At 40.2% G+C, this 15,076-nt stretch overlaps 1 protein-coding gene across 1 annotated transcript in view; it reads left to right on the forward strand.

The window, feature by feature from the left end:
• The window catches only part of bmper (BMP binding endothelial regulator), a 36,129-nt gene that overhangs the window by 15,564 nt on the left and 5,489 nt on the right, over positions 1 to 15,076 (forward strand). The window contains exons 3-11 of the mRNA XM_059339548.1: positions 3,464 to 3,563; positions 7,053 to 7,135; positions 7,570 to 7,660; positions 8,410 to 8,492; positions 9,575 to 9,674; positions 10,582 to 10,691; positions 10,811 to 10,945; positions 11,157 to 11,261; positions 14,793 to 14,838. Of these exons, the coding sequence (XP_059195531.1) occupies positions 3,464 to 3,563; positions 7,053 to 7,135; positions 7,570 to 7,660; positions 8,410 to 8,492; positions 9,575 to 9,674; positions 10,582 to 10,691; positions 10,811 to 10,945; positions 11,157 to 11,261; positions 14,793 to 14,838 (853 nt within the window). The remainder of the gene's footprint in view (positions 1 to 3,463; positions 3,564 to 7,052; positions 7,136 to 7,569; positions 7,661 to 8,409; positions 8,493 to 9,574; positions 9,675 to 10,581; positions 10,692 to 10,810; positions 10,946 to 11,156; positions 11,262 to 14,792; positions 14,839 to 15,076) is intronic.

Raw genomic sequence — 15,076 nt, forward strand, 5'->3', positions numbered from 1 at the left:
TGAGGTCTCTTATTGAACACACACACACATATTTGAGTTTAAATCCTTGTATCTCTAAACAGTAGCAAGTATACACACTTTCCCTTTCTCTGACACACACTTACGAGTATACCAACGCTTCCACTGTGTGTGTGTGTGTGTGTGTGTGTGTGTGTGTGTGTGTGTGTGTGTGTGTGTGTGTGCGTGTGTGCGTGTGTGCGTGTGTGCGTGTGTGTGTGTGTGTGTGTTTTGGAGGGGAGGGTCGTCACCCTTGGCGACAGACAGCCGTCCAGTCGAGCAGCCTTGGTGCCGCGGTGGTATGTTGAGTGTTTATAAGGCGTGGTGACCCGTTGTGACCTTTGACCCTGAGACAAGCAGGGTGAGAGTGGAGGGGGTCACATGTACTAACACCACTCTGTGCTAATGGATAACAGCAGAGAGAGAGAGAGAGATGAGGACATGACCTTGGCAACCAAATTGTGCCCACGGCTCTTTAAGGGAACATTCCAGTGGGTTTTTTGCCTCCATTTAATTCAAATCACAGTTACTTTACATCACAGCTGAGTTTGTAAACAATGATGCTGTTGAGTTGTTTTTCTTCCATGACAGACAGCACAGTTAGTTTAAACTGATTTCTGCAAGTCAGAAGATGCAAAAAGTCTTGAAGGTCTGAAAAAAAGCTTAATTTTCCATAGGTTTGAACATAGTCCTTGAAAATGCTATATCTTGTGTCTGATCTCTGCAATCCCTGCTGCAGACATAAAAAAATCATGTTGTCATATTTGTTTGTTGTCTCCTGTCGCAACACCAGGCGTGGACTTGACTGGAGCGAGATAAAACAGGCGCTGAAATGAATTTCTTTAGTTCCACTCTGACTGTTATACGGGTGACCGTTGGCAGTTTAGATGTTATGATGAAGGCTTTGAGGGTCTGGACATTTTTGATTTAGGTACATTGAAAGTGCTTGAATTTTGTTTTGTTTTTAAAAGCTGTACAAACCCTGAGTAGGCTGTTCACCCTGCTGGCTTGAGTTGTGTTATCCAACACTAAGCATCATAGACATCGTGTATGCATTGATTTTTTTTACATTATGAGGAACTGCAGTAGAGACGTCACAAATCAATTTGCATGTAAACTTCATTACTGTGCCATGATAATGCAGACTTGATGTTCTCTGTGTTGTACAACTTCCAGGAAGAGTCGACTGATTTAATATATACTGTAAAGAGTGGGAGGTCAGAAGAATGGGAGTCAATGGCATCCCTGAGCAGCAGGAAAATACACCCTGAAACCTTAAAGTGTATTTAATAATGGTCAGCAATAATGAAAATATGTATAGAAATATAAAACAATTTGTGGGTTGGTGGTCGCTTTAGATACCCAAATGGCATGTCCCCTTTAAGCCTTCATCTTAAGAGTTAAACTTTTCTTTTTAAAGGATGATTTTGTCGGTTATTCACCTGAGCTTCTGTAGCAGCCGTGCTCAAAGATGAAATGAATACGACATCGTTCAACAACTGCTTGATTTCCCTCTTTATTAACATTTTGCAGCTTCTAACTGTGCTTTAACCTACAGAAGAGATCCAAAATGTAGTGGACAAATCACACAATGAGTACTGACTCCAGCTTGTGTCCGGTAGATTTCTGGGTGATTCTGAATGTGTAAAAGGAGATTTTTTATTTTCCTCTGTCCTTTATTTAATTTATTTTCCCTCCTGCTTGTTCAACTTTCTCTATTCCCCTCTTTCCATCTCCGTCCCTCTCCTCCCTCCTCTGTCATGACATCATCTGCCCTCGGTGTGGTTGGGGTTTAGTTGGAGCGCTGCTGCTATATTAAACCTCCCCGATTTATTTTCGCCCCCGCTTTGATCCCTCCTCGTTAGAGCCGCCTGCCGCAGTGCCACAGGGCCACGGGACCCGCCAGCCTCCACTTTATAAACCCTCACAGTGTGTAAAATAAAACACACACACAGCATGTGGATAAAATCAGCAATAAAAGCTGGGTGTGAAAGCGGAGCGGATTAAACAAGCGCAGTCCCACGGTGCAGTGAGCGGGGATGACGGATGTAGTGTGCACTGTTTCTGGAGGTGTCGGGAGGATTGTTGAGTTGGTGTGAAAATTCACAGCTAAACTGTGAAGACTGAGTCACTTTTTTACTTCAGTCTCAAGCTGCAAACTTCTAACCTGTCATGACATCTGACAGCAGAGCACAGAGGTCAAACCTGTTGCCATGAACACATTACAAGTGCAATTTTGGTGATTTTTGGCCATGTTAGTGGTGCTGCTGTAGGGGTGATAGCGTCAACAAATATTAGATGGATGGCCGTGGAATTTTATACGGATAGTCTTGTTCCCCTCAGGATGAGTTGTAATATGTTTGGTGACTTTCATGTTGCACAACCATCAAATAATTTGTTCAATACTTTGGTTTGAAACATACCATTATGTGTTCTTGATGTGCAAATGTCAGTCACATCAGATCAAACCACAACCACTCAGATATGAAGCCAATAGCTGAGTTTTTGACTGTTAAACGCATAAGTAATACTTCTCCCCCAATAGATCTCCCCCAATGCTACTTATTCAATGGTGGATATTTCACGTATTATAGGGTTTTCAGGGGTTTTAAAGAAGTAAAGATGTGATTTCCTCATGTCTTTATCTGCTTCTACTGTCATCAAAGTACAACAACAACCAGAAACACCCAAAGTCATGGTGGCAAAACTAAAAAAAATACTAATAGTGTACAAGGTGTTCTGTATATTTTCTTCATAATATGTGTTAGACTGGATTATTACCATCGCCTAGGAGGTCATTTCCTTGACTTGGTTTTTATCGGATTAAGGACAAACTACTGTTTAGATGCGAAGGAAAAACTCATTATTACACATTATTATTGTTTTTTACTCTTTCAGTAACGATGCGAAAAAGGGCACTTATGGTGTGTTCATGTGGTGACAGAATAATGGAAAAATAAAAACCTGACTGGGAAAAGTCACATGAACTTCCCCTCAAGTTGGAACAACAACTTGGAAAGTCTCAAAAGCTTTGTAACATATTTCATGGCTCATCTGATCTCTTCATTGTCACTTTAATACCTGAAAAAGACAAGAAAGTGATGTAAATACCCTAAACAATAAAATTCAACACATCTTATCTGTTGCTTCCACATTACGACTTAGAGCTCATGAACACAGCGAACTTCGTCTGTGCTTACCGAGAGCCATTCCACTATTTTCTTAAACTTTCATACTTAACCTCCTTTTTGATTTCCACCAATGAAAAGTAAATGGATCTTATTATATATAGGAATTATAATGGAATGAAAATAGAACAAAAAAGTATGTTTTTAACAATGGCATACAGTGTACAGTATTGTACACTTACTAATTAAATCTCTCCTCTCCTCTCCTCTCCTCTCCTCTCCTCTCCTCTCCTCTCCTCTCCTCTCCTCTCCTCTCCTCTCCTCTCTCCATGCTGTAGGAGGGGAAGGCCGACTGTAAACAGGAGAAATGCCCTTTGGTCTCTGAGGACTGTGCGCTGGTGGTGAAACAGACCGGAGCCTGCTGCGAGAGGTGCAAAGGTAAGACAGACAGGTGGACAGACGGACAGACAGAGCCAGGACAAGATTGTGGAAAATGACATAAAAATCTTAATATTTATAGTTAAGAGATTTTTACGACTGGTAACTGCTCTCTGCTTCTCCAAATTGACCTCCAGGGAGGAAATGAACACTTGACAGTGTGACGTCTGTGCTCCTTTGTTTCTTCCACCATGATATTGGTAATATAGCAGCAGTGATAATAATAATGACCCTGGGATGGTTTATTATAGGGCCGCAGTACCTGCAGCTGCTCGCCACTAATAGGGGACTGTAATAACACACCAGTACAAAAACATAGAGATGCTAACCAGAGCCTGCACACACACACACACACATACACACACACACACACACACCCTTCAGGAACCACTTTATGTAAAGTACCTAAACAGTCAGGCCTAAATATGACCTTTGGGAGTAAAGCTGTATTATTTACCTCACATATAGGCATTCTTCCCCGCTCTCTGCCTCTCGTCCCCTCAAACTCTCTCTCTCTCTCTCTTTCACACACACACACACACACACACACACACACACACACACACACACACGCTGCAGTGTGAGGAGACAGTGCGGCTGGTGGAGGGGTTCACTCGTGGGTTTACAGGCCACAGAAACACAGCTACTTTTATGAGCCAGAAACTCCTCAATATACCTTCATCTCTGAGATCCTCTCCTTTATTCACTCTTGGACATTATATACATATTTGTCTATGCCTCTGAGAACCCCTAAGACACCACTATAACCTTAATATTACCATTGCTCTCATTAAAATGACCAGTGTTAAACTAAACTGAGTCACCTAAAAGGATTCAGTGTGACATTTTAACAGATTTTGAAAGACTGAGATGTTTGTCACCCAAACAGCATTTAATTTGAAGCCTTAAAGGACATTATGCATGTTGCAAGCATCAGCTCCTGAACTAAAAGTCATGTATGTACACCAAAATGTATTGTTCTTGTTGCAAATGGATGCATTACAGTTTTAAGTATCCATCATCATTTTTCCTTCTGTTCCTGGAAACCATTGCTTTCAAATTATTTGTAATCTATTAGTAGTCTCTTAAAAGCCCATTGCTTACATTGCATGATACCAGCTTGACTCGCCTAGAGACTACCTTTTTTGTTTTTTTGCATTGGCAAAAAGTTATTGTTTGTTTTGAATTTGATAATCCACAAATCAATCATTCAGTTAATAAATCACTCTGGTAATTTATTTTGGTACCACATCAGTCAAGGCTTCTAGTAAGCTGATCTGATTCTAGCAGGTGGAGTTCAAACGCTGCAGAGAGAACTGTCACTAGCGCGACACGAGACATGCTGCACAAACTACAGACAATAGCAAGTGCATTTTTTTCTAATTCACTCTGAGGAAAACTGAGGTCCACAAAACTACGTGGTACACTACAGCGTACAATTGACAAAGTACAGATAAACTGCAAGAGCTGAATAAAACAACACACCTTGTGCCATGATGACGATGATGTTGAGACAGTTTCGTGCAACATTGCTCTGATGGTCAGCTAAACAGCTAAACAAAGTTAAGAAAAGCACCTGGGGGCAAGTCAAGTAGAGTCAGTAAAAAGGATATGAGGCATAATGTAATTAATCCCTATAACAATCAAGTCTGCATCAATTTATGTTGCATCATCATAATGCAGTTTGAACACAGATTTTAAAAGCAATGAAACAATACTTTTACTGCCACCAGAAACACAAAAGAGTAAGCGGTTACTTGTTAAGGAGAAAATGTTTTATTTTATGATTATTGTCTAGGATTCTGTGTTGTATGTTTTCCCATTGACTTTAATGCAGTTTGAGAAGGTTTGAAGCATTCAGCAGCCGTATCCATGTCACCACTCAGTAGATTCAAACCCTGAATAAACTCCTGAAACACTGTAATGTTCTCACTGCGCAGGATGTTCCTGCACTTTCTGTGCTCATGGAGCCATGTGGTTCTATAGAAATACACACACAACACACAACACACACACACACACACACACACACAGCAGAGGCGCGGCCCTTTTGTTTGTGGTCCGGCGTTTTACGACGCAGCACTTCGTTAAGAGAGGTGGAACGGACTCGGCTCGGACATGGAAAGCCCCTCGTTGCCATGACAAGCCCTGTTAGTTTTCTATTGTGTGGTTGACTCGAGACCGCTGTGACATCATTTAGGACCCCTCTGTGCCCCCGACTCCTACATGTCATATCACTGTTTTCTCACTTTAATGAAATCATACACACAGTTAAAGCGACTGCTTCACTTTATTGGGAACAATTTACTTATAAACCGCCTTAATTAACCACTTTATATTATGTCAGAGTATTGGGTTATACTTGGCATGTATTCAGAATACATAACACAAAACCAAAAATGGTTGAGAAGCGTCCCTCTGTGATGAAGAGCGAAGCAGAGGAAAGCAGATGTGTTGTCATATCAGTCTGTGTTAGTGAGTGAATGAACAGGAATGAGTCTCAGCGGGCTCTCTGCCATCTAATCTGATCTCTCTCTCTGTGAGATACTGTCTGTCCTGCTCTGCACTGATTCAGTATCAGAGGGTTTGGAAAGCAGATCGATGGTTGTGATCAGGTTTCATTGTATGGAAAGTTAAACATTGATCTGAGACCACTTACTGTAAATGGGATGAAATGAATAGGCTTTTCATTTAGTGCTGAGTGGACGGGTCAGTGGGTGTGGAGTTACTGTGCAGCTCCTTTACTGTCCTCAGGAGCTGTGTGGACTCAGGTCTGACCTAAGTCCAAACTGAAGACAATGCGAGACACCAGGCACTGATCAATTTTAAGATTTTGGGTTATTTCACTCCAATAACTTGTTTTCTTTCATTCAAGGGAAAAAGATAACATCCAAAATATACATATATGTGTATTTTACCACACGTTGTCTATTTGCATGTGTAGATTTCTGCCAAATTCAACAAAAATAAGGAAAAAGTGATATCTTATTTTTTAAAAGGAGTTATATAATACATATCTTTAAAGGCTGTTTTGTCTAAAAAAAAATTCTATGACTCAAATCTTCACTTCATTAGCAACACCAAACTTTCCTATTTCATTCCTTTCCATATAGATTTTACTAATGGGTTCATATATAGCTCATAGCCTGTTCATAGCCTAAATTGTTTTTTTTTTTATGCCTGTTGTATATCAGTATTTTCTGATTTATGGATTGATAATAACAGATATCCAAAAACATCTGACTCTCTAAGATGTCAACAAAATAAAAACATAAATGTAAACCCATCAAATTTCTTCAATGGACATTCATGCACATACTTAATAAGATAATGCCTGGACACTTTCGCATATTTTCTGCAGGACAGGAAAAAAATAATTTACACTTTATTTGGACTTGACAGAAACAGAGGTCAACTTCTGTTTGTTACACTGTATGAAAATGAAGAAAACAGTCTGTTAATGACTGTCTCTCTCCTCCTCTCTCTCAGGTTGCATGCTGGATGGGCGATCTTATAACAGCTCAGTATCCTGGACCAGCTCCACCAAACCCTGTATAACCAGACGCTGTCAGGTGTGTAAGTGTGTGTGTGTGTGTGTGTGTGTGTGTGTGTGTGTGTGTGTGTGTATCCAGCCAGCAGATGAGAGATGAAGCGAGCAGACAGTGTTGTTTCAGCTCAGACGTCATGTGGAAACCTCTGACGTCAGATCTGAAGCAACACAAACATGCTGTTGTTAGAGGAAGGTAGAGTAACAGGAGGAGGGAGGATGAAGGTAGGTAGGAAGGAAGGAAAGAAGGAAGGAAGGAAGGAAGGAAATAGGCAGGGAAGTAAGGAAAGATGAGAGGAAGAAAAGGAGGGGATATGGAACATAAAAAGAGGTAAGGAAAATTTGACTGAAGACAAGAATAGTATGACAGAAAAGGTGGAACGACAGAAGATAACTTTCAAAATAAAAGCCTTTAAAATGCACAAAATGAAGAAATGATTTTCCTGCTGGTTGTGACAGGAAGGAGTCATCACTGAGGCGGATGTTCAGTGTGTCGTCCACTGCAAGAACCCCAAAATCCACCCAAAGAAGTGCTGCCCCACCTGCCCAAGTGAGTACTGAGAGTCACAGTCAACTTTTCCTTTAATATTCTGATTAACATAATAAAGTATAAAATTGTTGGGGTTTTTTTTTTTACTTTTATTTCAATATCTTTAAGGCAAGAATTAAGAATTTCTGTGAAAATAAAAGAAAACTGTTAGTGTTTTAAACGACTGGGTAGCCTGAAAAGATTTAAGTATTTTATATTTAATTTACCACCTTAAGTCATTCCCTCAGATATCTGTCCTTTCTGTTGGTTTAAAAAAAACAAAACTTTGTTTTTTTGCTTATATTTTAAAATTGTATTCATAGAAGTAAAAAAACACCTGGCTGATTTAAAATTGACCATATTTCATCTCAAAATGTGCCGGTTTGACTCGTGATTCATTACTTTGTTATTTTAGCATTTGTAATGATAGATACATTCAATATAACAGAGCTACAAATTATTTTGAAAAATGAAACAAAATGAATGACAGAAACATTTTGCATTCATTACATGTAAAATATGTAAATTATGTAAAAGACTTTTTTTGAAACAGATTTGTTTGATGTTGTTTTTATGTTGGCAATTTTGCAATGAATAAAACAGAATATTTCTGGAAGAAAATTACTCAAACTTTGAATGTGATTTAAAACTGTTCTGGATCAGAGCCTGGACTGCAGTGAGGAGATACATGTGAGTGTGAGTGAAGGTGATCTAAACAAAACAAAAAGGAGTGAAGTGTTTAAAATGTTGTGTAACTTCTCCTCCTGCAGGTTGTATCTTTGAGGGTCGCCTGTACAAAGAGAAGGAGGAGTTCACTCCTGAGGGCAAACCCTGCATCAAGTGCACCTGCACTGTGAGTCCACACATACATACACACACACACAAACACACACACAAGCCTGTGTATGAAAGTTGTGAGCGGGACCTCTGTCCTCCTAATAAGTTAGTTTTGGAGTCTCCTGGGAGTCACAAACTTTTGGTTGGAACAACATCCTCTTCTTAATTTTTCCCTCCTCACTCCTCTCTCCTCCCCCATTACACAAACAAACCCTACAGGTACGTCCATAAACACATTAGAGCATTAATGTGCTTGCACCTTGTTGGGGCGACCTGTAGGCTTGTTAACACATACAGAGGTGTAACACTTCGGCCATGCTGACACTGAAATATTGTGCATAGACTGACTTATGTGTAGAAATTTGTTTTGTTGATATTTCTTACTGCACTTTTATTCATATAAAAAGGGAATAGGGCTTCAGTATAGTAAATATTTAGTCCATGTACTGTGAACCAGCTTAACTGACTGAACTATATTTGTATTTTTCACTATGTTAATATACACACAATTTTTTTTCTTTTTATCCAAGAATTAAACTTAAAATATAATATTTAGGTATTTTTTAAAAATGTTTCACATAAAGCTGAAAGGTCATGCAATGAAAGGCTGCATCAGTGTTGATATAAAAAAAGAATTGCAGTTTGAAGTTTAATTCACTCACATGGAATAAATAAAAGTATCTTTTCTTTTGGGTCTTATTTTAGTGATCCAAATATTAACAAGACAATCAAACAGTTAAACTTGGATACATAGTGAAGAAGTAAATCTCAAATGATACCTTTATTGATGTGTAATGTGCATGTAAATGTATTTATTTTATTTATATAAAGTAGAGCGTGGTTTAGTTTAGGAAGTACACCTATTTGCATTCATGCTAAGTTAAATTAGAATATTGATACCTCATGTGATATCTTCCCACTAAATCTGAAGCTAGAGCCAAGTGAAGAAATGCACCTCAAATGATACCTATGTTATCAATGTATAATGTGCATCTAAATCTATTTATTTTATTACTGGATGGACAAATAATTCTCCCGGGAAAAGTAATTTCCAGGACCATCACATGAAAAATAAATTGTGTTTTGTTGTTGTTCCAGGGAGGGCGGACTCTCTGCATGAGGGAGGTGTGTCCTGTCCTTTCCTGCCCCGCCCACCTCAGCCACACCCCACCTGGACAATGCTGTCCCAGATGTCTCGGTAAAGACCAGTAATCACATTTCTGACCTGTCACCTATGTGGAGGTTGATGTTAAAGCTCTGCAGTTGTTGAAAATGTAGAAGAGGATTTTTGTTGTTTAGCATTTTATCGTCTTTTGTTCCATGTTTTCTGTTTTCTCCGTCACTGGTGGGGACTCCCCTGGCTTTGTGGTCACTAGCACTTTATTAATTTCCACACATATTGTCATCAACCATATCCATATGACACCCTTCACACTATGTTTTACAACCTCACTGGTGTTTATACAGCAGTTCTTTCAGCTGTTTTGATGACTGGTTGGAATTAGAGCTGCATAATTTATTGAAATTTTATTAAATTTGCAATATTGATGAAAGCAATAACCAAATTACAATATGTTTGTTAAAGGCAAGAGTATCAAAATATCATTATAAGTAAAGTATTATGGTGCTGCAGAGATGCCCACCCTACAAATCACATTGTAGTCATGAAAAGATATTTGTTTGGTACAGATCCTTGTGAAAAAAAATCACACTATGATCATTTCAATGCATTTTTAAACGGCACTGAGAATAACTATGAAAGAATGATAATTCCCTGTAGTATTATGAATCATAGCGCAACTGCTGCATCAGCCAAAATAATCATATTTCTTTTTTTTCCAGTGTGCAGCCATATTTAAAATGAAAATCTGCAAACACTTGGTGCATTGTTCATCGTTCCTTCTCTACTGAACAAAGTTGCATCTATCCTCAGTTCGCCTCCTTACATTGACTTTATACTGACTTGCACTCCTTCTAATTTTCCATGCAGTGGCTGAATGCACTGCTGTTGTCGAGGGTGAACCACAACTGTGAGCGAACACTTGTGACAGAAAATTACCTGAAAATGTCACTAAATCTTTACCTTTCTCCTGCTCCTCCGTCAGGTCAGAGGAAGGTGTTCGATCTGTCTTTAGGAAGTTGTCTGTTCCATAGTGATGTTTATGAGAACGGCACATGCTTCAAACATGATAACTGCACCACCTGCACCTGCAAGGTACCAGTCTGGATGTCCTCCATCACCACCATCATCATCAGAAACATTATTACAACATTATCAGAAACTCCAGTAAATGATGAATCCCACATCTTATTGTTTGTTTCTCTTTTTTCCAGGACTCCACGGTCGTGTGCAAGAAACGCTGCTCTCGGCCAGGGAGCTGCCACGGCGACCACTGCTGCGAGGAGTGTCTGTCCTACGTGAAGGTGGAGGAGGTGAAGTACTGCAGAGTCCGGAACAAGATCTACAGGGTGAGACAGCAGGGTGAAGGGATGGAGGGATTAATGATGGGGGGAGGGAAGAATGGACAGAGGAAGCATGATGAATGGTGGATGGATTGATGGATGGATGGATGGAGGTTGGATAATGGCTGGACAGACAGTTGATGTATAAACAGTGGATGGATGAACGATGTTTGTGTGTCTGAATGCATTCTCATGTTTGGTTTCTTGTCTCCTGCAGGAAGGAGACATGTGGTCGTCAGTTAACTGCACCCTCTGCGCCTGCGTTAAAGGAAGCATCGAGTGTCGGCCCAAACAGTGTGTACCAATCACCAGCTGCCCCTCGGTGAGTGACAGGCCCACCGGCCAATCACCAGCTTACGTCCTGTCTGCAGCATTTGTTGTTCGACAGCCACCAGCTCTGTCTCTGTCACTCCACTTTATCTGTTTTCTTCTGTGTCTCATCTGTCTGACACTCACACTTTACAGCCTGTGACTAAATCCATCATTTTCACTTCACAGGCGTGACGCTTTAAAACGCTGACACTCCCCTGATTTACTGGCGGAGCAGCCCTGAGCGTTTAATAGTTTCATTTTCCCTCGCTTTTTGGCCAATTTAGGTCAGTTTGATGTTGTTTTTAGGAGATATGAAGGTTTATGTTTATGGCAGATTTATGACAGAAGTTAGATCCACTTTCCTGCAGGGGATCAGTGTCTTACTAAAAGACACACAGTCAGTACTGAACCTGTTGCTTTCCAACACTTTGCTATAACAGTGAGGGTTGTCCTCTACAATAGAAAGGGGCCCTTTTAGTGATCTCGCGAGCAGCTGAAGCGTGGCGTGAGCTGTCAAGCGCTCTGGGAACTTCTGGCAGGAGGAAAGTTTGTGCTGCGTTCACCTGTCGCAGAGGTCGCCCCGGGGTCGTCTGTCGACCGGTGGGTGATAGAGTGGATTCCTCACATACCGCCGGCCGCTGGCGGTCACGCAGTCAAAGCCAGTGTCAGCGTTAGTCCAAGTTCACACGCTTCCAGCGGTTACAACAAGCCCTCACCTGTTGTTTATGGTCAGGACAGGCGACTGCAGGCTGATGTAGGTGGTCTGAGACAAAGTTTCACTCACTACATGCTGTTGATTTAGTACTTTAAAAGCCTGGTTATTTATTTTTTGGGGGGCTGCACTTGAAATAAGGATTAATAAAAGCTTGTTGAGGACATACGTGCCTTTTTATGTCGCAAGGTGTAATGTTGAGTTTGTGTCGTGATGACAAAGTTGAACAGGAGGGCATGCTGGAGATTTTAGGACTGAATGATTTTCGTTTTATTTTCCTGCAAGTTCTTGTTTGCATGTGTTCATACTTCTTGATCAGTCTTAATTTGTAACTTTCACTATTTGTCTGATTTTTAGCACAGGATTACATCTCTTTAACTGTTCAGCATCTTTAAACATTGAAAATCAAATTATTGAAACAGAACTTGGTTTTGATTTTCACACTAAATAAATGATAATTATACCACTATATGGATTCAGGCAGCCCTCCTGTTCTCAGAGGCCTACAACAGTTAAATAAAACTTTCACACAGTTTTTGATACTGGACGATTCTGCACAACCTTAGATTGCATATAATCATTGTGTATCTGTGTATTAAAAACTGCTTTTAAACACTTGGTTAATGTAAGGGAAGGACTGTTAAATGATTAATTGTCCAGTATGAATATTGGACGCACAGCACATCCATCCACCACCCGTACCTCCCCTCCCTTACCTCTCTTAGACTTTTTCCTCCAGTGGCGCCAATTGGCAGCACTGAGCTTGGGTTGTATGATATTGGAAAAAACTGACATTGCAATATAAATTGCAATATGAAAAAGTAGTCTACACCACTAGGAAAGGAAGTTTTGTACATTTTGAAATGGAATGCATAAATATGGTGTACTTTAAGAAGAAATCCTCCCTCCAGTGGATGTCCCTGACCTCCCAGTTCAATATTCCTGGCAGACTATCAGGACGCCACACGTTGAGTTGTGCAAAACTTTTATGTGGCAGGCTGTCGGAGCTCAGACAGTAGGTGATGGGAAACACTGGATTAGTCATGAAAGATGAGCACGGTGCAAGTTTACTTTTGTATCAAAACAGCAGCATGGTGTGTTTGAGTTCATTTGATTTACTTGACATCACAAGTCCTGCAACTGTGACTATTGCACATGTGCATCACGTACTTCAAGGTTCCTTGTGGAGTCAGCACATTTAATAGTCAGAAATTAATGTTCTGATTGATGTGTGGCGGTAACATTAGCTAACACAAACTCACACACCTGTCCCAAGTTATCATGAGTGCAACTCGTCTCTCACAGAGGTCATCACAGCCCACCTCAACCCTCTAAACACACACACACACACACACACACACACACACACTCACACACTCATACTCTCCCATGCCATCATCCTGCGGTCAGCGGCAGGTCGGCAGAGTGTGTGCGTCCTTTTGGAGACAGTGTGTCTCCGAACAGCCTTTTGTCTGTGTGACGTTTGAGTGACAGCAAAGAAGAGGTTCCCTATATTTAGGCCCCTGAAAACCAATCTCTGTCACTGTGTGTGTGTGTGTGTGTGTGTTTGAGAGAGAGAGAGAGAGAGAGAGAGAGAGTGTGTGTGCTTGTGTGTGTCGTCAGTTTGTCAAAAGGCAGCCCCTCTTCAAAGAGAGAGATTGCCCTTTGTATAGAGGTTAGGACTCTGGAGTTTGTATTGAGTGTACAGAGAAGTCTGTATGTGATGACAGACGAGTGCTGTGTATGTGTGTGTGTGTGTGTGTGTGTGTGAGAGAGAGAGAGACGGGGAAAAAAGAGTGTGTGTTTGCGTGAATGAAGGGCTTCCCTGAGGCAACAAAAACTAAGTGTGTGAAAGAGTCCTCTGATCTGCACTTCTGATGGAAGTTGAAACATACTGTACTCACACACACACACACACACACACAGTTTCCTGTTACACGGACAGAGTTCAGCGGTTGAAGTTGGAGTATCGGTGTCTTTGTGGTCGTCCTGGTTTGACTGTGAACTTGTCAAAATGAAAACCTTTCCCCTGTTTCTATCTTTCATTATATTTCTGTTCCATCTGTTTGAATGACAGCATGAAAATAAAACTTTTACCTTTGTTTCTTCTGCCAATGAAAAGATGTGGAAAATGTGTGTCAGTTTAACTGTTTGTTTGCAGGATGTTTCCAGCAATCTGGTTGATCTTTGGTGGAAGTGAACTAGTTTTTTTAGCTCTCATATGTCATTTTGGATTGTTATTTAATTTGCTGCTGGAAAATCCTGGAAAATGTGCTATTTTAATCAGTAAATCAAACCTGAAGATGAAAAAAATGAAGTGCCGTGTTAATCCCTGTAAGTTAGAGAACAGTCAAGCTTTTTATTTGCGAGAGACTTTGATTTTTTTCCCCCTGGCTTGCAGTGATGAATCCATGTGCATCTCAATATTTTTTATATTCTTAGTTGTTTTATACTTGTGTAACTTAAACTGTTTCTTCTATGTTTCTGTAACTCTCTTTTTACCTGTGTTCTCCTGTAGTTCTTTCTTTTTATGTTCTTCTTTTAGAAAGAATCTTAGATTCAAACGTGTGTAAAGCAACAGTAAGAGTCAATGAAATATTAATTGTTAGATGTAAAGATGTGATATGCATCTTCTTTTCACACATTTTTTTCAACTGTGCAAAAGTTCAGATTTATCATACATATTCGCTTTCTCAGATCTTTTCTCTCTGCCTGCGATGCTTCTCCCTATTGTTCTGCATTCTGTCAAAGATTTTCTGCCATCTTGTCTTGCTGTGTCTAATCCCTGTGAGAGTATCTAACGCTGTGCATCTGCCTCGTCTCTTGCAGAATAAGATCCTGAACAGGACCGGCTGCTGTCCAGTTTGCACTGAAAGTGAGTAAGTCCTTTTCAAACCTCTGGCTTCCTCTTTCCCAGAGTATTCACACTGCCTAAATAAACAAAGAATCACTTGAATTTGAGGCCTTAAACAGTCTTAATATGTTTAAAATGTATTTATGCAAGTCTGTTTGAAGTGGAATGAGGTATTGATTATTTGCATTGAGTGATATTTAGTACGATAATCAAAACAAAGTAAAATCTTTGAATCATCCTTCTTAAGGGGAATAAAAAC

This window comes from Centropristis striata, chromosome 8 (assembly GCF_030273125.1).
Source record: "Centropristis striata isolate RG_2023a ecotype Rhode Island chromosome 8, C.striata_1.0, whole genome shotgun sequence".
Taxonomy (NCBI): Eukaryota; Metazoa; Chordata; class Actinopteri; order Perciformes; family Serranidae; genus Centropristis; species Centropristis striata.